The 26,041-nt window shown below is 42.2% G+C and overlaps 1 protein-coding gene across 2 annotated transcripts in view; it reads right to left on the reverse strand.

The window, feature by feature from the left end:
- The window catches only part of PREX2 (phosphatidylinositol-3,4,5-trisphosphate dependent Rac exchange factor 2), a 167,055-nt gene that overhangs the window by 88,321 nt on the left and 52,693 nt on the right, over positions 1-26,041 (reverse strand). For both annotated transcript variants that reach the window (XR_010794303.1, XM_066623633.1), the window contains exons 8-19: positions 25,621-25,727; positions 24,153-24,302; positions 20,480-20,624; positions 18,142-18,242; positions 15,073-15,176; positions 11,200-11,249; positions 10,465-10,540; positions 9,354-9,426; positions 8,204-8,346; positions 7,006-7,098; positions 4,471-4,619; positions 2,325-2,410 (exon numbers count right to left, since the gene is read on the reverse strand). Coding sequence is in view for 1 of the 2 variants with exons in the window: in XM_066623633.1 (XP_066479730.1) it covers positions 2,325-2,410; positions 4,471-4,619; positions 7,006-7,098; positions 8,204-8,346; positions 9,354-9,426; positions 10,465-10,540; positions 11,200-11,249; positions 15,073-15,176; positions 18,142-18,242; positions 20,480-20,624; positions 24,153-24,302; positions 25,621-25,727 (1,277 nt within the window). In the remaining variant the exon portion in view is untranslated. The remainder of the gene's footprint in view (positions 1-2,324; positions 2,411-4,470; positions 4,620-7,005; positions 7,099-8,203; positions 8,347-9,353; positions 9,427-10,464; positions 10,541-11,199; positions 11,250-15,072; positions 15,177-18,141; positions 18,243-20,479; positions 20,625-24,152; positions 24,303-25,620; positions 25,728-26,041) is intronic.

Below are 26,041 nucleotides of genomic sequence, written 5' to 3' on the forward strand. Positions count from 1 at the left end.
TCTTCATTTCAGCACACTGTCTTTTCTAGAGGCTTTTGCTGTATCTTGTTTAGATTGTGAGCCCTTTGGGACAGGGGACCATTTAGAGCCCAATGCTGAACTCCCGGGATGCGAGGCTGCACTGAAAATGGCTGCCAACGCATCCTGCACACCTCAGGCAGCTGCAGGTGGCACCTTGGGAGAAGGGGACTTTTGTTCCCTTCCCCAGGGTAAGGGAACTAGCCCCATAATGGGGTTACTCAAAAAGTTGGCAGTGAGGTAAAAGCGTTCATGTCAGGCGGCAAGCCCCACATGAAGGCTCAGGATTCAGTGCAGCAGAGCTCCACTGCTCCTGCCTCCCTCCCTCCCCACTCCCTCCCCCTGGCACGCCTTCCCCCACCCTCTTCCCGCCTAACAATCACATCTCCTCCCCGCCTCCGCTTACCTTACCGCGGCTCAGTGGTCTGTGTGACCAAGCGGCAGAGCTTAGGTGCCTGTCCAGTGCTAGCCCAGTGCCAGGAGGCGCTGGGCTAGCACCAATGCTTGCCTAGCAGTAAGCCTCACAAAAGTGTCTTTTAGCACATTTGAAACAGTGCGCGCCGTTGGTGAGCCAGCGCGATGAGCCCAGGATTGAGCTCTTAGTTAGTTGGTTTTGCTTTGTAAACTGCTTTTTGAACTTGTTTTGTTGAAAAGCAGTATATAAATATATTTAATAATAATAAATAACATTTTCCAAGTATGCAGTGCTGACCATGTAGTTAGTAGTAGTGACTGCACATGCAGAACCTAAGAGCTGAATGTGAATTATCCCCACCACACACACAAACCACATGCGTGACCTGTATGTGAATGACTCTTGCTAGACTGGGGCATGCAGGTTTTGTAAATGTGTAGAATTACACAAAAGCAACAGATGGTTCTGTACCATGTCAGTTGATATTAAATATACGAGGGAAAAATGTTTAGAAAAATATGAACAATATCATTTAGAGAAGCGGTTCTCAAATTTCCCCCCCCCCCCAAGACCCAATTCATCAGCTGCATCACACCCCAGAATGCCTTGCAGCTCCCAGGTAAAGTTCCTAAAGCATGCCAACCTGTGACCCATAAAAATTGGGTCACAACCTACCTGTGGGTTGCAACTCACAGTCTGGGAATTGATGATCTAGAAGCCATTTTGCATATAGTAAGAGGCACCCTAGTTTTTGTTGCTGAATCTCCTTGGAAAGTTCATTTCATAGCCTAAATCCTACATATGCTTGCTCAGAAGAACTATTGTACAGGTCATATGTATAACCCCACTTTTCCTCCTATAATTTCTGATTGAGAAGGAAAAGACTTTGTGATCTGGGTTTCTGCAACTAGAGTGGATTGGATGGGGAAAAATATTCCCAGGATCCAAATTAATGTGGTGCCTCCAGCCCACTAGCCTTCACATTTCCTGAAAGGATAATTGAAAACACTCACTATCAAGCAACTTAATAAAAGTAGGAAAACAACTATGAGAATTTATTTTACAGGGAGGGAAACCAAACAGAGAAAACAAATTTACACAAATTGGTTAGCTAGCTACTTCAAACCTTGCTGCAATAACTCATTCCCAATCAGGCATATGGCTGCAAGCTTAAGTCTCTCTTATTGCTGACACTACTACTTGTTGGGTAGTTATCACACCAGAAGGCTGCTGTTCCAGAATGGCTAGGTCCCAGATCTCGAAACCCATGTAGAAGTGAGCATTTCCTACAGAATAACAGCACATTTGAATGCAAAACCCATGTGTTTTTCTTATCTGTTACTGTTTTCCCATGAAATAAGCCAAATACATTTTCCACTTTTTATTCTGTAAATTCCAAAACTTTTCACATTTTGACCATAAGGTTGCAAAACTCACATGGTTGTCCACATGAGTTTGGAGGCTCTGTAATAGGTGGGATAGCACCTAAAGTGGCTCCCAGCAGAGCCCTCTTTTGCTACGACTTATTCTCCCTTTGTTTTCAGCTTTACAAGACAACCATCTCCTTCCCCTTCCTTGTGGCGAATAGGAGAGAAAGGCTGAACCAGCATGCACAGGACAAGATTGGGCCCTGAGTGAGTTTATGGCAGAGGCAAGATCTGAAGTTCTGATTTGCAGCTCAGTTTCTTAGGCACTACACTACACCAGCTTTTTCATCACTATTTCAGTTAATGGCTTCTTTTCACAGCTATGCATCCAGATGAAAGCAAATACACATCAAAAATGTAGTTCTTTTATTCACCTTGTAAGTAATTCTGGCTACAGTTTTTATGTTACAGTTTTTTTTTTAAATGTTTGCATCAGCAATTCATCATTAAAACTAACATCCTACCTCTTCCAACAGCATGTACAACAGAAGGACCAAAGCCTCTTATTTGGAATCCAAGGCCATCCACAGAGTCTGGGATCTTTATTGTTCTAAGAGGAAAAGAAATCTCAAAATAAATGATTCAATGTTTTGATCTTCATTTGGCAAATTTACATTGATTATATCTACAATCATACACTGAGATACAGCTATCTGAGTTACAAGAATTCAGCTTTACATGGTTTCATTTAAACCCCCTACTTTGGCTTACAATGCATTTTTTCCCATTTACAAGAACCAATTTGGATTTCACATGACTCACAAGCAGCTGAGTGCCAGAAAACAAGAGCAACCATGTTGTCATCTCCACAGTTGTTTATGAGCAGTGTAAAGTGTGTACTAGCTACAGAAGAGCAGGTAATAAGAGCAGGGAAACAGCCATTTTACCTGCTCTTAACTAGAGCAGGTAAATAGCCACATTAGAGAGTAATTAATGAAGGGAAAATGCCTTGTTAGTTTGAGTTATGATAACTAATGATAACTAGGTGAAGCAACTGTGTCCATTTTAATAGGATTTGATGTTATTTTAGCATAAATGGATGCCAATTTGGGGGCTCAGGATTGCATAAAAATATTCCTATTGAAATTAACAGTAGTCACATTTTCAACTTATTAGAATGTGCCCTGTAAGGGGTTTTTCAGGAATGAACTATCCTTGTAAGGCATGGGAAGACTGTATTTCAAATCTTCCTAAAGTCTCAAGGAAAACATTTTACATTGTCTATTCATAAACCTTAGTTTTTGAAAAGAAAAACATATGCACCGATACTAATGTAGACAGAGAATGTGATGTCCTAATAAATAGATTTGATAAGTTCTAAAAATGATTATTTGGTAAATTACTTCTCCCATACACTTAAGAAATTACTTCCCTGGCCCTCATAATGCCTTTTAAAGGCATAAAAAAAGTCACTTTTTGTTTGGTTTAGAGTTTAGTCTGGTTTAGAGGAGAAAACCAAAACTGACTTTTTTTCTCTTTTACAGTAATTCTCAGTCTAGCATAGGCTGCAGGCAAACATGCATGACCTCTGCTGGGCTCAGAAGACCCTCCAAAGGCAAGGGGAGCAGAGCCGCCCTTGCCTCTGGATGGGGTGAGGGGGCCCTGCAGATCCTCGATCTGAGGATAAGTAAAACCGTGGATATGGGATCTGCAGATACAGGGTCCCCCCTGAACTACTTTCAAGGGACTTACTCCCTACTATCAGCCTAGTCCTAACTAGGGTTACACAGCACTTTACAACAGTGGAACATAGTTTCGCTGTCATAAATGGTCATTTTGGGGCCACAGCCACAAACAGCAGCTGTGCCAGAAGCCCACTGCCACAGATTGTTAACTCCAGCAGCAAAGGTAAGTCAGTGATGGGGCAGGAAGGGTGGATGGAACAGGTCGTGGATAAGGAGGCACAAGGGAGTTTCTGGGTGGGAACAAGAGCAGGCAGAAGGTGGAATGGGGAGAGGGTGGATCCTGGCAGTACCAGTGTGCACCAAGATTCTAACCCATTACTTCTCCCTTGCTCTTCTTGGACTCACACCAGCAATACAGCTGGTGCAGATCTGAGGAGACCCATTGGGGCAGTGGAGGCTTTCCTGAAGTAAGGAAACAAATGTTCTCTAACCATTAGGAGGCCTCCAGACTACCTCCCCCCACTGGATGCAGCACACATTCCACTGGTGTGCTGCATTGGTGGGGGAGGGGCTTGAGTTAGTATTGGACTGTAAATCTGCAATCCTATACACATTTTTCTGGGTGTAAGACCCATTGAATATAATAGAACTTCTGAGTTGACATGCATAGGATTGTGCTGTTTGTAACTTAAAATCACCAGCTTAATCAAATGTTCTGGACATATTGATACTCAACAAACAATATTATTTAAAAATAACACTAGATATTGCTAAATCAATACAGTACCAATTTAAATCATTTAAGTCCCCATTCAGTCATCAGCTCATTTCTTCTTGTGACCCCTGTCCCCCTACTCCAAACACTTAAATTTATCTAAAAAAAGAGTTTATTTTGTTCTCCCAGTTTAATGATGTCTAAGTTATCCTTCTTCAATATATTTTGATCACCATCTTTACCATTTCCCAAGTTAAAGGAACAACTTACTCTCTGGGTTTTGTGCTCACAAGTACCCTGAGGGGCTTTCTGCTGCTTAAACATGCTTTCAGAAAGCTATCCACTTCATTGAAGGGTCTCAGAAAAACTAAGTCACCATTAATGGCAAAGATCTTTTTCCCAACTTCCAGACCTGCCATCTAGATAAGAAAAAAAAAATGTACAAGCAATTATTGTAACGGAACTACTGGCATATTAATTTCCTCTGGTTACACAAAGGAAAATGTTGAAAAGCTTATTATCTTTTATTCCCATTTCACACTGTTGTGATATCAACACAATCCAGTTTTTTTCCAGAGATCAAAGATTGCAAGTTTCATAAATTCAGAATTACTGGAAGCATGCCTTTGTTACTTATTTATATTTATGAAGGTTAAAAGGTACAGAAAGGTACAGAAACCAAACTTCAGTTACTTCAGTGTTTCTCAAACGTTTGTTTTCCACCATACCACCTCACATGGTCCACCTATTTTTAGTACTACCAGAAGTAACTGGCGATGACATTATTGCCAGTTACTTCTGGGTTGGGAGGCCAGACACAACACAACAATCATTGGTAAGAGGCTAGGGAAGACAGTAGGGCTTTTTTGAGCACAGAAAAGCATGCTTTGGAGCTCCACCCCCTGAGTCTTACCTTACCACATTTGTTACCCTTCCCCTTACTACTGTTTGTTGTGTCACGTTTCTGGTCTCGCTGCCAGGTGGCAGGTGTCCAGGGGTCCTGCAAGTACTACCAGACACCACCTCAAGTACCACTGGTGGTACCTGTACCACCGCTTGAGAAACTCTGAGTTACTTAATTCTTTTGACAAAGAGATTTAGGACGCAATCCTAACCCCTTATGTCAGTGCTTTCCGGCACTGACATAAGTGCAATGCAGCTCTGAGGTAAGGGAACAAACATTCCCTTACTTTGAGGAGGCCTCCATGAGTGACACCCAACTGCAGGATGCAGCACATGTCCCACTGGCACCACTATGCCAGTGATGGAAAGCACTGACATAAGGGGTTAGGATCGCGCCCTTAAACTGCTACATTACAGAAGTCTTCCTCATCCAGGTTCATCTGGCAAAGAAATTCTTTATGTGAGGCACTGGAGTAAATGGGACCACTTGAGAATATTTACCAATTTGTTCAAAATTTAAATTACTTGAATGAAGTCTGGGTATTACCATTCCATGTATTATTACATTTTAGGAAATTAGCCCTGAATACCTATACCTTTACCATCACTAAGCCTGAAGCATTTGGTGGGCCACTGTGAGGTACAGGAATCTGGACTAGATGGGCCTTTGGCCTGATCCAGCAGGACTCTACTTATGTTATTCACAACTTTCCCTACACTTGAATCCTATGCTTTATCCTCAGAAGACACTAGAATGGAAAATCAAACTAAAGAAACTTAGCATTCTGATTTAGCACTCAATCCAGAACCAGAGGTATGGCAGGGGAGGGAGCAGGGTAGGAGGGGGAAGGACCGATGGAACTCAGCTCCACTGGATCCTGAGCCCTGCCTCAAGGCTCTTGGCCCAACAAGGAACTTTGTTACTCTGAAATTGGCTCACGACTCACCTAGTGGCTCCCGACCCACAGTTTGAGAAATACAGTCCTAGCTTATCCTTCCATTTGAGTAAGGGGAATTAGCAATGTGAAAGTGGTGGTACAAGGTTCTTGTGCACAGAAATCCAAATGAACCCTGGCTTGGTTTCACATTTGGGCATAAAATTTCAGAACAGTACAAAATGCCCCCTATTTCCATGTGCTTTCCTTAGGCTACAACCTACTCTTTCTACATTTATAGAGATTACATCCATATGTAAACAGTACCCCAAAAACATCAGTGTTGCAATAAACATAATAAATGAAGTTGAGTCAGAAAGACACAGGGCCCAATCCTATCCAATTTCAGTGTTGGTGCAGTTGTGCTAGTGGGGTGTGCGCTGCATCCTGCAGTGAAGGGCAGTCATTTGGGCCTCCATATGCGAACATGTGTTCCCATACCACGGGGTTGTATTGTGGCTACACCGGAGCAGGAAAGTTGGATAGGATTGGGCCCACAGTCGTCTAAACCACAATAAGCAAACTATTAGTTCACTTCTATTTTAAAGAAAAACAATGTAAATATTGCAATTTTAAAAACACACAAATCAGTTTTTTAAAAGTACTCCCATTAGTGGGCAATTATAATAATATTCTAAACAAAAAAGATGATCAAAGGCACCTTATGTTCCAGGAATTCTAATCTTAGGAAGATTTTGTTTGAGCACAGCCTTAACAATAGCATTCAATATTAGGGCAATACTATTCAAGTTTTCTCTTATGTTGCCTATCGTACAGGTGCCCTCAGCCCTCAACACTGAAATAGATGGGAAAATTCTGTAGGAGACTTTTCAAAGTTATGGTGTGTTTTTAAAAAAAATAAAATTAATAAGAAAAAAGGAATAATTTTTTTAAAAAAAAAACCCTGTGCCTACATGAGAATCTGTGAAATCAAGTGAATGCATGATTATGAATTAGCATACATCACCTCAGCATTTGATCCCTTTTCCACTATTTTAATTATTGGAACTTTGTTTTTGTCTTCTAAGCCAAAACCATAGCTTCCGTCAGTTGATTTAATCTAAAAAATAAATTTGATTGCGTTTATACAGAAAAAAGATATCTAAAATGCCAATAAAATGAGAAAATTAAATAAACATTACAAATAGCAAACACTATTCTCATGAACCTCTGCCCTCAAGGATTCCTAATGCTGCACCAGACTGATACCCCCTTGAGGTATTGCGCAAATGTCTCCAGATTCTCACCAACCCACAAAAGTATGACTATATACTACACTGCCAACTAAGCAAAGAGGCACTTTTTCAAGTGGTGCTCCTCTTATATTTAACAGGGTAGATTAACCGTCCCTCTTAATCCCCAGCACAGTGTCTTTCCTAGTGGCTGTTTGTTCTTCTGCATCCTTTTAGACTGCAAGCCCTTTTGGGGCAGGAAGCCATTTAGTTATTTGATTTTCTATGTAAACCACTTTGTGAATATAGCAATATTACTTTCGCAGCAATGGCTTCTTCGCTAGCCATGTCTCCTGATAGAATTTAAACTGAGCAATGGAGCAAAAGACAGCTTAAGCTGATAAATGACAAAGCAAGATGAGACTTCACTTGTTACAGCAAAGTGAAAGGCACTCAGAGTCCCAGAATGGAGCCTTTGGGTGTAGGGCTCAGGTAACTTACTCCTTGGGCCCCCTTGATAGCTTGCAAGTGAAGGAAACTGTTGACCTGATCTCAGTTGTGTTGTAGCACTACTACTGAAGTTGAGCGGGGGAGTGATACTACAGCTTTCAGCCCAATAGAGATCAGGTAATGCAAGAAGCCAATTTGGCTCTATAGAGCTGTTGACTCTGGTCTGCCTTCTCTGTCTGAGCAACTCATTGTTCAGGCAAAGACCAAGTCGATTAACTGTTCATTTGACAGTCTACCAGTTATCTGCCTGCTTGATCAACCATCAAACTACCAATTGTTCTGCCTTCTTGACTACCTGCCCAACAATCTGTGATACTACTTCTTTCTAATCTTGACACATACAAGTCATGCAAGTTACCATCTGTGCAAGTTTCATTAATGTTCCTCTACAGAGCAGAGCTACTGGAAAACATCATCATCAATATCACCACCACAAATGCACAAATAAAAATAAACACACACATGCGCCTTTTTAAAACTTACCAGCAGTGATTTGGCTATTACATTTTCCACTACTTTTAAATCATGTTTCATAAGCCTGTGCTTCATATTTGAGCCTTCCATTTCCTCATCCGCAAAAAAACGGAAGAGAAGTGGTTCATCTTTAAATTCACTTTTTTCCAGTACTGTTTGATACACAAATAAAATATTAATGATTTCTCTTATAATATGATGAATGACTTAAATGTTATATAGTCACAAGTATATTTCAGTGCTTGAAAGTTATTTTGACATATATCTCTGCAGTGGATGAAAGTTGAATGTTGTACAGCACTGCATCTGAGAAGCTTTAACACCATCCATTCATAAAGGACAGCATCTACACCTCATCTCAACATACAAACTAATAATTTAGCATAAAACTAAGTTTAAAGCATGATCCATCAGAAAGCAACCCAGCATAAGCTCTACTGAAATACCTTGGAGCTGTATAAACAAAACATACAAGAGGCTAACACTGAGATGGGGCAGGGGTAAGTAAGAGACTATAACCAAAGTGGGAGAGGCCTCACATTCCTACTTCTAGGCATTATGTACAAGTATACATAAAATTGATTGGAAGAGAACTGTGCAAACAAGTAAATGCAGATTGGCCAGTAGATATGGTACAGACGATATTTTTGGTCATCATTGGAAAGAGCCAAACCAATTATTCTTGAGGAAAAATCAATAGTCTGCAAATATGTAGGGCCAATGAACCATCCTCTATGCATCTTTGGATTTCCTCTCTTCATTCTTACTCTTTGCACCTTTCAATAATGGTGAACATTCATCCTTGATGCTATCAAATGTAGACATTATTCCTATCTAGACATGTAATCAATATTCTCCCTAAGGGGTCTCCTTTACCAGCTGCTTGGCAGCTCAGCTGCATTTCTGGACTCACAGATATCATACATCATTGCTAGGCTTCTGAGAACACCAAGCTCTGAGGTGCTCAACTTGGCTGGGTTTTGAACTGTGTGGCCACACAGATTAAGGGATGCATAAACAATGCATGTGATGCCGAGTCATAAAAGTATCTCCTTAGTAAAAATCCATGGCACAAAAACAGGAGGAATTGTCTTTCTGTATAACCAGTGGCTGGTCCCAGGAATCAGAAGGGAATTGATCTGGTCCAGGAATTGCTTACCATGGTGCATAAATCCATTGTCACAAAGTGCTATTCCAAAGATCATTGCTTCTTCTCTGGTCTTGCAATCCCCCTGTAGTTATTGATTCACATCAACACAGACATTACAGGCAGTAATTTAATAATAGGGAAAGGAGGTTACGTATATTTTTGGCAGCGTTGACATGAATTGGATTGTAAGTAAATATCCAGTATTTTAAAAATCTGATAGAAGAAACCAGTTATTCTGGTAGTGGCAAAGTAAGTCTGCTACCAGCTTCATACCTTTTTTTTTTTTAATAAGAAGATGCATTCCCATATCTAATTTGCATCGAAAGTTTTAAGTCCTATACAGAAGTATTTATCTGTCTATATGTGTCTTTTGCTGTATCATATGCTGAATGTACGTTGACTGGCTAAAATAAGGATTTACAACATAAGGCCCTGAATGATTTCACTCAATAATTCCCAATACATGCTACATGTCATCCCCCAACCCAATAACACACCCTTTGAAATTCCATTTTTAAAATGCCTTACATTAGTTCATTTTCAGTAATATTTAATAGTCATAATTCAATATTGGCTTAGAGCCTAAGAACAATGAGTAGTATTCTGCTCAAACAGTGTTTTCCTCCCTCTTCCCCACACTGCAACAGTAGGACCAGCATGTGACAGTGTGAAGACTGTGCTGCTACCAGGCCATTCAAGGCCGCTACCACAAGGCAGCTGCACCAGTGGATCCCCACCACTGCAAATGCCAGATGGTGCCAGGGCATGTAGGTTAGCATGGGGGAAGGGCATCCGTTGGTAGGGAAGATGACAGCAAGGAAAGTAACTGGACAGGGTTGGCAAGGACCTGGGGGGGATGTTGAGAGCAGAAGGGTGGGGATCCAGCAAAGTGACTTTTGCTGGATCCTATCCCTCATTTTGCAACCTGACAGGTGGTGCAGGTCCAAGGAGATCCATAGACAATTGGTCAGCCTACCAGAAGGTTAGGTAAAAAATACCTCCTGCAGACTGTCTGATCGCCCACCACCACCACAGAATGCAGTGTGTGCTCTGTTGGTGTGGATGCATTCTTGAATGTATTACATAAGCAATTGCATGAGCTGCAAAACATTATCCCTACCTGTGCAATTAGCCAGTCTATCAGTTTATTAGCCATGACCACAGATTTGTAGGTTCTTAGATGATAATCTTTATCTCTGAAAAAGCACAGATATACAAATAATTAACTCCTAAATTGACATTTATTGAATATTCAACTTAACACAACCCATCCAAAAAGATACTTAAACAACCCAAAATTTAAAAGCTATTTACATTTGAATTAGTTTCCAAAATCCTGCACTGGGGTATGATATTCAACCCAATCCTATGGAGGGCCACCCCACTGCCATAAGTCTTTGCAAGAGGCGCATCACTATTGTACATATCGGGACCAGCTTGAGGCTCCCAACCACTTTACCAGATGGCAGGTAAGGTGGCAGAGGCAATTTGGAGGATAGGAGCAAGGAGTGGACCAATTGGGGGCGAGAAGAGGTGGATCTAGGCAGCAGCAGTCCATGCCAGATTCTAAACCCCCCCCCCCCCGTCCAACTCAGACCTACCCTTGGGAGTTTCCTTGGACTTATGCCAGCAAAACAGCTGAAAAAAAGGTCAGATCACTAATACACCCTTGCATTAATCTTGCTCTGTTTATCAGAGGTTTCCAGTGGTATACTTCTTTCTACCACAACAACTGCAGTTCACTCTCTTTATCTACAGTTTCATTGTGAACACATTGATTGACATCTGACCTGCATATGTGCATAGCAACTGCAATCTAATCTTTCAAAACAAAAACTCTGAAAATCCAGCCTACCTTACTACCGAAGTAAACAGACTATGTAAGCGACAATACAATCTTACACCCTGTAAGAGAAATAAATAGGTTGAATGTTTAATTATTTAAAAACAAGCAAAACCAATAATCATTCTGACAAAACCAATTAAGTCAAAGTAATACTTATTCAAAATATTAACTTAGATTGCAGTATAAGGCGGCATAGAGATAAAGCAAACATGACAGTCACATTTGTATGCTCCAAAATAACAAATTGCATAGCCCAATTCTATCCAAGGCTTATGGTGGTGGATCTTGCGATCCACCGCCATAAGCTCCACATGAGCTATGTAAAAGCTGGACCGCCATTGTGCACTTCATGGCTGCTGGTGCAAACAGTCAGAGGCCCCCCCACTCACAACAGTGGCTCCCAGATGCTCTGCCGGAGCAGGTAGGTCAGTGACAGGGTGGTTCGGGGGTGGATCGTGGGCAGTTCAGGGTGGAGACCAGGCTGGGCAGAGGGTGGTTCGGAGCATGAGGGGGAGAGTCTTGGCAATCGTGGCACACACTGAGCTTCTATCCTCCTTTCCCCAGCCAAAACCAGACCCTAAGCCTCCTTGGACTTACTCCAGCAAAATAGCTGGCATAGCTTCTAGGAGACCCATTAGAGGCCAGGTGGTCTATGGGGACATAAGTAAGAGAAAGTTTTAGGTACCTCTCCTGGGCCATCTGGTCGTCCTCACCATAGCATGCAGCATGCATCAGCAACTGGTGGGGGATAGGACTGGGCCCTAAATTCAGCAAAATTCTCACAAGGAAATTTCCATTCCTCTCCTCTAATAAATATTTTGCATTTTAATTACAAAACAAGTTCTTTTTTAGTGAAATTACGTGAATTCCAATAATTTACAAATAGTAGACGTTTATCATGTAATAGAGGTAGCAAGTCTATTTCTTTGCAAATACTGTTTGTCAACTAATACAGAAAATTAATTGTTAATTAATTTTCTGTATTAATTAATTAATTAGTTTGATTAGTTGCAAGAGTTCTAATACAAACAATTTTAATATTTTTTTCTATACACAATATCAATACATTTTTTTCAATGCATCCAGTTACCATCAATGAACAAACACTCCAGCATAGTGGCAGTTTTTCCTGCCAGGGGTCACTCCCTGTCTGCCACCCGCTTACCCGGAAGTAATTGCAGTAACATCATTGCATCACCACAATTTCCTCTGCGTTGCCTTCTCCTTTCCCCCTTTAAAAAAAGGGGGGAGGAATGTGGCAGCCCAGGCTTCCATTAGAGCTTTTTTCATGTCACTAGAAGCGGCATCCAAGAGGTGAGTGCTGCTTCTAGTGGCCATTTCCAGGAAACAGGCACTGCTTTTAGCTTCCTGGACGTGGCCATCAGAAGTGGAGCTTGCCTCTTGGGCACCACTTTTAGCAGCACCAGAGCTCCAATGGAGCCTTTTGTGCCACTGCTAAGCAGCACAAAAAGCTCCATCAGCGCTTGAAGCAGAACCCACCTCCCCCAAAATTGGAGGAGGCAGGGCAGAGTCAACACTCAGTGAAGTAGCAGGGAACCTCGGAGGGCTCCCAGGAGGACTGCTAAATAGATGTGTTTTTCAAGTGCCTCAAAAATGAGGTACTCTTCGTTGCCCAGAAGAAGGAACGAAGGCTGAGAGCTTGAACGGGGGAGTCTCTTGAAACAGGCAATTTCAGAGATTTTCTCCCCGTTTGCTCTGTGCTGAATCACATCGTATCCCGGACGCCATCTTCAGAGATGATTCAGACAGCTGAGAACTGACCCCCCCCCACAGCCTTGATACAACAACATGACAGCGAAAAAAGCTTTAAATTGTGAGTAACCAGCTCATTAAAAGGCTATAACAAGAACTGCAATCAAGAGGTTGGAAGGAAGAAAAGATAACTTTAAGATTATTTACGTTGGCTCGTAGCCACCCAGCGAGGAAATGAGAGAATTTGGATTTAAAGAAACCCTTGCTGGAGTATTTTTGTTTCATAATAAGGGTGACTGCAAGAAAAGGATAGAGACAGAAGATAAGATCACCCTGCTGAATAGTATGCATGGAAAAGAAATAAATAACTAATCTTCAAATATCTTCATGTGTGGCAATTCATATTTTTAATGCAACAATAGCTATGCATGTGTTTTTTCTTAGCTACATGCATCTGGAAGCTGATCCTCACTTCTGCCTGTATCTTTTAGAAAAATTATCTTGCCTGGACATTATCTGCATATTAAATGAAAGATTAATGGTGAAGTGGATCAAAATCTTTTAAGAATCCTAATAAAACAAGTAGCAGTTTTTCAAATGTTTTAAACATCCAAGTCTTCTACAAAGACACATCATTATTCAGAGGCAGTTTTACTAAAAGTATATTAGGCTTACAGTGCACTGAGAACAAAAAGGTATAAACGGGCTTCCAATCTGTGATGTACAAATGAGGCCGGAAGCAATAGCAGTGGAAGAGAGATGCAGTGCACTGCTCAGCAACAAGAGCTGAGGGAAGCCTGTGCTGTATTGGTGAGCATAAAAGGAGGAGGAAGTTGCATGACACACTGAAGGATTTAGAGTGATCAACAACATTCAGCATGGGTTTTCGTTTGGCCACCAGCCCACCTTGGACCAATGGTTGGTCACCAGCCACCCTGGAAGCTCTTGGCCACTGACACACAGCATGTTGGTATCAGGTTGTTGGAGACCCATGGGCTGCACTAGGCCCCCAGTGGCACCACTCACCTGCCCCCTAATGGTTACAGAGTATTACCACTGCTACCAGTATAGGGTTCATTGGTCAGCCCAGCCAGGTGGGAATGGACCCCAGCCGATGCTGAACCTTGTCAGCCCCTGAAACCACATCCAGGTCCAGATATATGCACTGATCAGCTCCAACCTACCTTCTTCTTTGCCCAATGGCACCAGATATGGATACGGTGTGATAATCAACTATCAGTAGAAAAGCAAATCCAAAACGCTGACTACAATGGTTTGGCCACATCTGCAGAATGAACACCAGTCAGCTGCCACACAAGCTCCTCTGGTGTGAGTGACCTCCCTACTGGAAGGTTCAACAGGCAGCACCAAAGAAAATGTGGATCAACACATTGAGGACGACCTAAGGAACCTGTGATTGACCATTGATGAGGCCACAAAACATCCCCAACAAATTGCAAAGAGTGGAAGCACGTCACGAATGACACATGGATCCCAGTGGCACCTACAGCAGTAGATTGGTTGAGAGGACAACCTACTCCCCAAGTGCCAGCTAAGGAATAAAGAAGAAGAATGGCACCAGCAGTCTAAATAAAAAGGTGCTGTGGTTCTTTCCATTAAAATAATATTAGTACAACTGAAACTGGAAGTAGCTCTCTATGGTTTCAGACAGGAGCCTTTCCAAGTCCTACCTGAAGGCAGCAAGGATTGAACCTGGGACATTCTGCCATACAAAGCATATGATCTACCACTCTGCTATGGCCCTCATCCCTAAAAGCTTCAATAAATGTATATTATACTTTGCTTATTAAAAAAATGCCAACAGACCAAAAAACAAATTTTCCAAATCCTCTGTTTTTTCTGTATGACATTAAAGTGGATCAGGGTATTACATTACAGTGTAATTTATTTTCCAGTCCACAAACCATGCTCATGTAAAATTCATTGGATAAAGTAATTTTATTAAATTAATTTATTGATTCTACACAAAGGATCATCATTATAAGCCCAGGGTCAGATAATGATATGCAAAATGATATGCAAATTCAATTTGATTCACATTGATAGGTGTGGACAATTAATGCTAGAACCTGACCAAAGAGAAGGACAGCAGCTTGGTTTTAAATCAGACTATTAAATGTACATATTATGGTGTTATAAACTGAATACCTTGGAAATGACATCCTGCATTTCACTTCTTGGGTAGTACGTGCCATCATCATAACGAAATCTGTAGAGCATGTGTTCAGGTTTGAACTGATGCTTATCAGTAACTAAAGCAAAAGCAAGAATAAAGTTGGATGGAAAATTCTACACTTGAACACACAGAAGAGAAGTAATTAATGAGATTAGTAATTTTTTTTGAGAATTAGTAATTAGTAATACCCTCAAATTTTTTAACCTTCTCAAAAACGTATTTGTGCTAAATGCTTTGTTTTTCCCATTGTGGCAACCTACCAAATTTGATTATTTAAAATTATTATCATTATTAATATAGCACTATTCTTGCACTTTGCAATGTACATGGCACTTTACAAGGAAAGATAGTTACAAACCCCATAGGGTTCACAATCTCAGTAGACCAAAGGAAGATGGGAGAGATTAGCTAGGCAGGGAAAAAACATGCTATTCTTTCACTTACAAGTACTTACTTAGGTAAATGGGCATATGATTGCAACCTAAGACCCATTGAAGTAAGTGAGACCTAACTTCTGAGTAAATGTCCACAGGATTCTCATCTTACAACCCAATCCTACGGATCCACTATGCCACCAGAACTTGTGTTTTGGCGATACTGCATGCTTACAGCAGTCGCAAAATACATCCTGCCATTCTGTGCACCCAGACCACTGCCACATGCTAGCCGCTTCCAGAAAAGCTCTGCTACCTGTCAGTTGGAATGGGGGTGAGCAGAACAGGGTTGGGGGTGAGCAGAACAGAACTGTATCAGCAGAGGTTTACAGAGTGACTTGGGTTGCAAGTCACTGTGATGAGTAAAGTTGCAATTCTATACACACTTCCTTGGGAGTAAACCCACTGAACATAAAAGGAAACTTCCCAGGAAGCATGTATACTTTATAAAAACTAGGAAGTTCTGGAAGTTCTACAGTTCCAGTTCTACAGTTCTACAGTTCCTAGGATTTTCTAACTGGGTAATTCCTTTGGTAAGGCTTTAGGTCGGATCTAATGAAGATCCAAGGAATAATCCTTCCCTTTGATTCCTCCCCTCACTGCTGTTATAAAGTAAGTTCTGGGGAATAAGAGGAGGGCATGTGGATTCACAGGGGAGTTGTGAGTCTTCCAGGTGTCACAGGTGTATAGGTGTTCTGATGACATCACTGGAAACATGACAAAATCTGACTCTCTGAATGGGAAAGCTAATTTATGCTAAACCTGAATCAAACCTAAATAAGTTTATTTTTGAAGAGTTCATTCTGAATTTTGACGCTTGATTCTTGCCTGTGCATATATATTATAATTACTTAAAATACCCCCCATCACTTAGGCCATGTTATGCTTTTCTTCATTGTACTAAATGATCTGTTCCCTCCTTTGGCAGAACTTTGCTATCTCCCTACCCCTTGAGGTACGACATATTTTATAGTATTGTCCATCAGGCTCAGATTTCACCAATATTTAACTCAGCCTATATGAGTGGTTGGGTAGGTGTTTCTTTGGCTGCTACTGAAAAGGACATAGACTTGTAGCCTAATAAATATTGGCAAACAACTAAACCGATATCCAGTGGCTTTTCAAATTAGGCAACGGCACAGTGAGAAGTGAGCAAAAGAAGGAGCTGCAGGAAAAATAATTACATGTAGCATCTGGAAATGTTTAAGTGGGCGGTCTGCAAACAAGGAAGCAGTAAGCTACCTGTTGCCCACCTTTGGACTATGGCCTTTTCAAAAATTGAGACAGACTTATACATCTCTAATATTAAAACAAACTGGTCTTCTTTGTACTGATATGAAGCTGGCATTTATTAACTTGCATTTCTTATCAACAAGGGAAAAAAAATTTAAAAAGCAACAGCTGTGCCCACTAATTAATGGCATGAAGTTATCTACAGCACCAAAGAAGAATTAAATGGGTAAAATTCATATTACATACATGTGTACACATGCATATTAAAAATGATTACTTATTTAACAAATGTATATATCACACTTCAAAATAAAATTTTCATATGATTATAGCTTACTATGAGTAAAAGAAAACAAGTAATAAAAAACCCATGCACAATTTCTATAACAGTTTTGAATTTTCACAGTTGTTAGCAAACAGTACGTATCACAATGTGGCTGCCTAACCTAATCAATTTCCTTAGACTGTATAATCCAGAGTTAGGTGTAGTAAATTTCCTCCAAAACAGGTTTGTAATGTGAACTTGACTGTCTCTAAAAATACATCAGTTCTCTCTTGCTCTGTGCAAAACAGATGGTTCGTTCAACCTTATTTTAAGAATTCTGTGGAAAACTCAGTTAGGTCTATACACTGATCTGACATTCAAGACCAGCAGTTTCAGACCCAGGGAACAATATGCAATCTTGGAGGGAAAGTCACCCTATAAAGGTAGGTTTTGTCTGTTCTCCTGAATACAGAAATAGAGGTGACCAGTCAGGCCTTCCCAGGTAGGGAATCCATAGAGGTGCTGCTGTTATGAAGGAGGCCATTATACATTTGACAGAACCATCCACTGCACCTGAGATGGCAGGGGTATCTGCAACAGGAATCTCCAGCCAATTTCAGTGTACAGGAGGAAGTACGTGGAAAAGGAACTCCTTTGGATAGTGAGGACCAAGCTAGTTTAAGAGTTGAAAGTTGAAACCAGGACTTTGAATTGTACCTTGGTTTCCTAGTAACCAGTACAAGTCTGCTTTGAGAACAGGTGTTACATGTCATCACGAGCCAACCATCTCACAACAGTATCCTGAAAACAGCAGTTTCCATACACTTTTTAAAGGCAACCCTACACTGACTATGGCCCAAATCCTAACCCACTTTCCAGCACTGGCATAGCTGTGCCAATGGAATGTGTGCTGCATCCTGCAGTTGGGGGCCACTCATGGAGGCCTCCTCAAAGTAAGGGAATGTTTGTCTCCTTACCTAGGAGCTTCATTGCCCTTATGTTGGTGCTAGAAAGTGGGTTAGGATTGTGTCCTATGTAGTTGAAGTTACTAGTTATTAGAAATCTGAAGGCATTTGAAAATATTTGTATGCAAGAGGGAACATATTTACCATGATGGATAATGCCATTCTCTAGCAAAGCCTGACCAAGATGGACACCTTCTTCAGGCCTGTGAATCTCTCCAGTTTCCAACAACCAGGATACAAACTCACTAGTCAGAAGGAAGGAAAAAAATCAAAATGTTTGAAAATCAAATTATGGAAATACTGTAGCAAGAATAGAACCAGTAGACCTGTGTTAACCATGGAGACTGGTTTGATTTTTATTTACTGAGACTATGCTACCCATTCAAAAAACCTATGTTTTGTGTTTTCTTCAACAACCATGTGACAGTAGCGGCAGACTGGAGGCTGCTGAGATCCTGATCATGGCCATAAATCCAACACAAAATTAGCTGCACTGGCAGGTTGATGTCTGCTGACAGAAACTATGGCCTACTATCTTCCATTTCAGACTCTCTTGACACAGTTTCTACCAAAACAGAAGAAGCCTGGAAGGCTGTATGAAAGTTCAGAGAAACCGATTTCTAGTGGCAGTCTCCATTCCAATCAATTTTTGTTAAACAGACTGTCTCCTGCTGCTCTGAATGGAATGGTGTCTGAGAATCTGGGAAACGTGTTGAACAGACACCAGTTACTTTGCTCATTTAGTAAGATATTGGATCCTCCGTGTCGTAATTACTCTCCATTTAAGTTTTCTGGAGTTAAATATACTGAACATTATACAAAGTTGCTTTCAGCTTAGTAAGAGCACAGCACAGCTACACTGATTTTATGGCGGTCTTTCTTAATACGCTTTTGACTATGAAAATAAGACATTCTGCACCACATAACAAGGTCTATGCGACATTCAAAATTGCAGAAGAATAACAACCAGCCAAAGGACTGGTTGGGTAAGTGAAGTAACAAGGTGATTTCAACATTTTAGTTACAATGCTTGGGAGAAAGACAGGTGACTTGATGCTTTGGCCCACCAAGTGCTTCAGGGAGCACACAAGATAACAACCTGTGTCCTGGTGCCCTCCCCTACATCTGGCATTCTGAGGTAGCCTACTTCTAAAATCAGGTGCTTACACATATGTACCATGACTTGTAACCGGTGATGGACTTTTCCTCCAGAAATTTGTCTAATCCCCTCTTAAAGGCATCACCGGTTACCGGCATCACTAGGTGAGATGCCATCACCACTGCCTATGGCAGGGAGTTCCACAGATAATTTACATGCTGGGTAAAGAAATATTTTCTTTTGTCTGTCCTAACTCTACCAACCGTCAATTTTAGTGGATTTCCCCTCATTCTGGTGTTACATGAGAGGGAAAAGAGCGTCTCTCTATCCACTCTATCCATCCCCTGCATAATTTTGTATGTCTCAATCATGTTTCCCCCCTCAGGTGCCTCTGTTCTAGACTGAAGAGTCTCAAACACTGTAGCCTTTCCTCTTTAGGGAGGTGCCCTAGCCCAGTAATTATTTTGGCCATTCTCTTCTGCACCTTTCCCATTTCCACTATTGACGGGCACTGCTGCTGCCAAACCTACCTCTTCCTGTGCCCAATCTGCCCATCCCTGCCCCTGGTGGAACTCATATTCCTCTGGCATAACACACCCATAGGACTAGGCCGTTATTCATGTTATAAAGACACTATTCAGAAAGAGAAAAAATGACTGCTCACAACAGGAGAGGAAACTGAACGCTTCCCACATGCGCTGCCTCCAACGCATCCTCAGCATCACCTGGCAGGACAAAGTTCCAAACAACACAGTCCTGGAACGAGCTGGAATCCCTAGCATGTATGCACTGCTGAAACAGAGACGCCTGCGTTGGCTCGGTCATGTTGTGAGAATGGATGATGGCCGGATCCCAAAGGATCTCCTCTATGGAGAACTTGTGCAAGGAAAGTGCCCTACAGGTAGACCACAGCTGCGATACAAGGACATCTGCAAGAGGGCTTAGGAGTGGACCTCAACAGGTGGGAAACCCTGGCCTCTGAGTGGTCCGCTTGGAGGCAGGCTGTGCAGCATGGCCTTTCCCAGTTTGAAGAAACACTTGGCCAACAGACCGAGGCAAAGAGGCAAAGAAGGAAGGCCCACAGCCAGGGAGACAGACCAGGGACATACTGCACTTGCTCCCAGTGTGGAAGGGATTGTCACTCCCGAATCGGCCTTTTCAGCCACACTAGACACTGTGCCAGAACCACCATCCAGAGCACGATACCATAGTCCTTTGAGACTGAAAGTTGCCAACAATAATTCAGAAAGATTACACTATTTGCAAAGTTGCAGAGAGACCATTTTAAAATATTTTGGCTAGCACAGGAATCCTGGGAAAATTAGTAGCTTTTAGGAAGAAGCACGAGAAAGAACAGTCCAAAACCAAAATATAAATACATACCATCCAAGGAAGCATTTTGGGAAAGTGGTCAGTTTTCTCTTTCGGTCTTTGATCAAGTTTCCTTGTTTGCACATCATTTTGTAAAGTTTCTCTCCTTGTTCAGAGATCATCACCCAAGTATCTTGTTCCATGCCAAGTTTTAACCCTGGGGAACAAATCCAAAATCTAATCACTTAGACATGTTTCCTGATATGTGCCCCTAATGTGTTATCAAAATTCAGCTAATTAGGTTGATGTCTGTTTTTAAGACACAATTGCAGAGGAACACAGGTATAACCTGCCATTTACACTACAAGTATAATCTAATTTATCCACGGATTTTTCACCTGACGTTTTATCTCAACGTGGTGTGACAGGCTCTTTCAATTAAAAGAAAAAAGTCATTTAACAATAGCCTCCATAATGTGAGAGAGGGCAGCTGGCTGACAATCCATCAATCATTCCCTCTTCAGGCACTCTTCAGGGTCACTGCTAGCACCCTCAGGAGCTGATAGTATGAGCTCCCTGGTCTAGGCTTTCCTCTCCTTCCTTCCCCTTAGGACATACAAATCTTAAGTAGCTTCTGGAAGGTATAGAAAGGGCTGCCCAATGATTATCTCTGTATTTGTTCCCATAGCAAAGGGCTCGGCAATCTTCTCCTGCATAGGGGCCAGACATCAAATCAGTCAATAATAAGAATGCATCCGTGTTCAATACACATGCACAAACCTCCAGATTAGGCCCCAGAGTTAAGAAAAACAGATGGGGAGTGGAAAGATGTAAGCCCAAACAGGGAATGACACTCAAAGAAAGCTTCTGCCCTTGGTCTGCTTACACTGTAAGCCTTACAGAGATAGAATTGCAAACTTGTTTTCTTTTTTAGGGCCACTGTGGGCTAGGTGGATATATCTTTTTGGTGCCTCTTTTTTATAGTATTTTTTAAATAGTATATCAGCGTTCACTGATTATGTTTTGAGATTTGTATTAACTCACATGGAAAATGACACATCCAAGATCCAGTGCTGGATTAACCTAGTAACAAGAGTTAGCATCTGCTACGGGCCCTGTATTTTTTAGGGCCCAGCACTAAATGCTTACAAGATGTCTCTGCTACAATCAGCATCTCATGATCTGGCAACTCTATTTTTTACATGTTGGGCAAGCTGCAAGCTGCATGGTACATAATCATTATGGACATCACTCATAACATGATTCAAATAAATAATTTCATTCAAATTTAACTTTACTGCGGGCACAATCAATTTGTGCCTCAGTGCTGGCAGAGTGAGTGCTCCACCAGCGCTGGCTGTCACAAATGTGCCAGGAAAAATTGAATTAGTTTACTATGCAAGTACTAGCATGTCCCCCGTATCTGCGGGGGTTCCATTCTGGAACCCCCTGCAGCTACCTGAAACCGTGGATACAGGTGAAAGTCTGCCCCCATGCTATAGAGGTGAGGGGAGCCTCACCTGCGGAGGGGATGTGCACAGGGGGTGCGCACGGGGGGGCACTGTGGACCCAATCCGCGGATAACTGTACCCATGTATGTGGCCCCCTCTGAAAATAATTTATGTTTTAATACTTATGTATATTTTTTTTAATTTAGGGCTCCTTTACAAGATATGCTACAGGCTTTGCACTAGCTTAATCCAGCCCTGCCCAGGTCTTGTTGCTTATCTGATGCTCAGAAGCCCAGTTTACATTCCAAACTACAAAAGAACTTCTAAAAGGAAATGCCGTTTGATTCATAATGCAGCTGAGCATTGCCTGTTGAACTAAGTAAATACAAACTCTGGCAACAGCGCTATGTGCTGCAACAGTCACATTACATAAATTCAAAGGGGGAACATGCCTCCCCTGACTTTTTTTTTTTTTTCTCAAATGATTGCTTTTAAGATCACAAGATATCCACTTCAGAAAGTCAGCTGAATTTCCTTTTCAGTTACACTTATGCAAACTCTTTTAATTAGCCCGTATCCATGGAAGTGAGGAAAAGTTTGGTCAACGTCATCTTGTAAATCTTGCAAAAGAATTAAAGCTTCTCTTAGTAATGCTAAATGGAATGCTTACTGCTACTTTTAACTAAAGTATTTGAATTTTGCAAACTGTTTTGTTCATGAATCATCTGTTATTCTGCTTGCAATTAAGTCCATAGATCCTGCTTTATAAAACAGGTGTTTACATAGATGCTTGGGAGACTGTATAATTGGGAGGTGACAATAGAAATATAGAGGTGGTCAAAATAAAATCACTTGAGAAATATTTCAAAAGTTACTTTTTGACAACTGTTGTGATAATCCTTCCCCTGCCTTTTTTTCCATTGAAGTATTTGGCTAATCTTTTCCTTTGTCTTCGAACCCTTCTGTGTAATTACTTGTTTTGGTGTAAAGAGGACAATCCCCTTTCACAATCCTTATTGGAATCCAATACATTCCCTCATCGAGCAATGCTACTGCTGATGCAATCATTCTTTCTAATAGGACTACTGTTAAGCAAAAATCCATGGTTTTCTAGCACTTTGACTATAGTTGGAGATTGTTGGTAAAATGCAGTTAGCTCTGGAGCTAGCACTTCTGTTGCTCCTATAACTACTATGTGCCACACATCTACTGATTAATGCTGAAGATACAATTGGTGAACAACAGCACACTCCACCACCAAGCTGATGCTGCCTGTGGATAGTTTTTTCCTTATTTTCCATTTTTCTGAAGCTAGGTGTTTCATGCACTAGTTCAGAGAATCTTCATGCAGTCTACTATGGGCGCAATCCTAAGTGCGCCCCTGGGATGGTACAAGTCCCTTGCGCCGGCCCAGGAGAGTCAGAATCATGTCATAAAGCACGTTTGTGCCTTCCTCCGAGTAAGCCATGCCAGCACACATAGGTGCACCAAACCGCAGAGGCCAGATCCAGTCTCCATGGTGGCAGCAGCAGGTGAGTTTGCACCTCCCCAACTCGGCCAGTGCAGGGGCCTGGGGAGGGCAGGTGGAGGGCAGGGAGGAGATGAGGAGGAGGCATTTCGGGCGGGGGAGGGCAGATGGGGGGCAGTTCGGTGGGCGGGTGGGCAAGGAGCAGGAGGCAGGGCCAGGACCCAGCACTTATGCCAGATCCTAGCCCCCATTCCTGAGCAGTGTGGAGCTGCCCCTGGCTGCTCTGTTCTGCTTGGATCTGCGCCACCTTGTCAGGTGGTGTACATCCAAGTAGACCCATTGGGGCCACTGCAACTTTCCCCAGAGTAAGGGAAAACGTTTCCTCTTGCCTCAGGCTGAGTCTCAAACAGTCCTAAACTTGCACTGGATACAGTGCAGGCCTACCAGCCTGCCTGCCCCAGTGCAAGTTAGGATTGCACTGTAAATCTCTCTTTCCATGCAACATTGCTTCAAAATCTCATGAGTGTTTACTCCCATCCATTGTATCACATATTCTTGTCTGAAGCACAACTGTTCAATGGGAGTACAAAAGGAGAAAGCAATCTCTACCATCTGGTGAAGGTTTTATAGTTCCAACTCAGCTTCCAAGCAAGCAGAATACAGAATAGTATTGCGTGAAGGAAATAAAAAAAAATGGATTGTCAAATCTAGTTGGATTCTACATGGCTCAGGCTGAAGAAAACAGGGGACATAAAGTACAGTCACACTTCCATCTGGTGCATCATCTTTCAAGAAAAATTCTGCAATATACAGCTTATGCCCTCACCTTTTCTTCTCTCTCTTTCTTTCAGTATAGCCTCCAGCCACTCCTGCTTTTCTTCAGGTGTTTTGGCCATACACACAAACCATTTGTTCTTTGCTGTGTTGTGTATCTTCCAACCATTGACAACAATGTGGCCACTGCTGTGATAATCAGCTGGAAAAGGATAAAAGAATAAATGATTGTGGGGCGCTGGGTGCTGAATAAATGATTGTTGCCTGCTGGCCCTGTAGTAAAAGCCCAATTCTATCAAGAACTGGGCCAACGCATGCAGGGCTTTATGACAGCAAAACACAGTTCCACTGTCACAAAATGGCTGCTGACAGAGCTGGCCACCATCAGTGGCCATTTTGGGAGCGCTGTTGCATGAGGCAGCAGTGCTCTCAGTTTGCCGGTGGAGCTACCTACACCCGCTACAGGCAAAGCAGTGGGGACAGGGTGAAACTGGGCAAGGAGAGGGAAGAAACAGGGGAAGGGAGAGGGAAGAAAGAGGCTGTAGGAGGGGGTGGATCCAGTGGCAATCGGCGCACAAGATCCTATCCCCTTTTCCACAGTCTCCCCTCTCCCTTTCTCCCCTAGGACTTGCACCAGTGATTTTGCAGGTGTAGGTCCAAGGAGACCCATTGCAGAGCAGGAGGTTTAAAGAAGTGTAAGGGGATTTAAATCCCCTTTGTCACTGAAGCCTCCTAATCTGTCCACCCTGCACACAACATACCCATTTTTGCCATGGCAACACTAGCGGGGGGGGTAAGGATAAGATTGGGCTCCAAGACCAATAACTTGTACCACCACCAGGATCCTTATATTGGTTTAGTACAATAGCTCATAAGATTAGGATCTAACAGCCCAGTTCTATTCAAATACCTCCACCAATGGAGCCATGCCACTGGATGCAGGGAAAGGGCAGTCCAGGATGTCCCTCAAGACAAAGGAACCTTTGTTCCCTTGCCCACGGTAAGGCAGGGAAGGGGGATGTGATAGCTGCTGCTATCTGCCCACTTCTTGTCCTCGATACAAATCAATCCCTACCCCAGTCCTCACCCTGTTCCACTTCCTGTAAGCCCTGTTCTGCCCACCACTCAACCCTGTACCAATTTACTAGTCCGGGGCTCCTGCGGAGGCCACTGTCACCTGGCAACCACCACTCGCTGTTTGTAGTAACAGCAAGACATGTCATGTTTTATGACCACAGTAAAGCGTGTTGTGTCACCAGAAGGCAAGTTCCCACAGAACTGGGCCCACAGACCTGGGTCACAATACAAGAAAATCTATAGGTTCTTTCCTTATAAATGGAAGCTCGTGTCTTCTTAAATCTTGTATTTCCTGGTCCCGTGTTTCATTTTTCATTAACTAGTTGAATCACTATTTGTAATATTACTTATTACAAAGACAAAAGGTAAAAAACCAACAGTTTAAAGAAGATATATTCGTATTTTAAATAAAACAACAATTATATTGGTACAGAGGCACACACCTGTACCATCATCTACATTCTCCACTTCCATCACCTCTGTGTTGATTCTGCCCCGGAAGAGATACCGTAGTCCATCTGTAGAAGCTTTGCTGTTCTTCAATCGTCTGCTGCGGGGGGGGGGGGGGGGGAGGTGCAAAAAGACATAATCTATATTAACATTTCATTCCAAGATCTTCAAAATGCTTAATCACTATTACTACTTAGGGTGCAATCCTAACCCAGTTTCCAGCACCAACATAAGGGCAATGCAGCTCCTAGGTAAGGAAACAAACATTCCCTTGCTTTGAGGAGGCCTCCATGTGTGCCCCCCAACTGCAGGATGCAGCACACGTCCCATTGGCACTGCTATGCCAGTGCTGGAAAGTTGGTTAGGATTTGGGCCTTAATTTTAAAGCACCATGGTTCTCAAACTTTTCAGTCC

This window comes from Tiliqua scincoides, chromosome 4 (assembly GCF_035046505.1).
Source record: "Tiliqua scincoides isolate rTilSci1 chromosome 4, rTilSci1.hap2, whole genome shotgun sequence".
Taxonomy (NCBI): Eukaryota; Metazoa; Chordata; class Lepidosauria; order Squamata; family Scincidae; genus Tiliqua; species Tiliqua scincoides.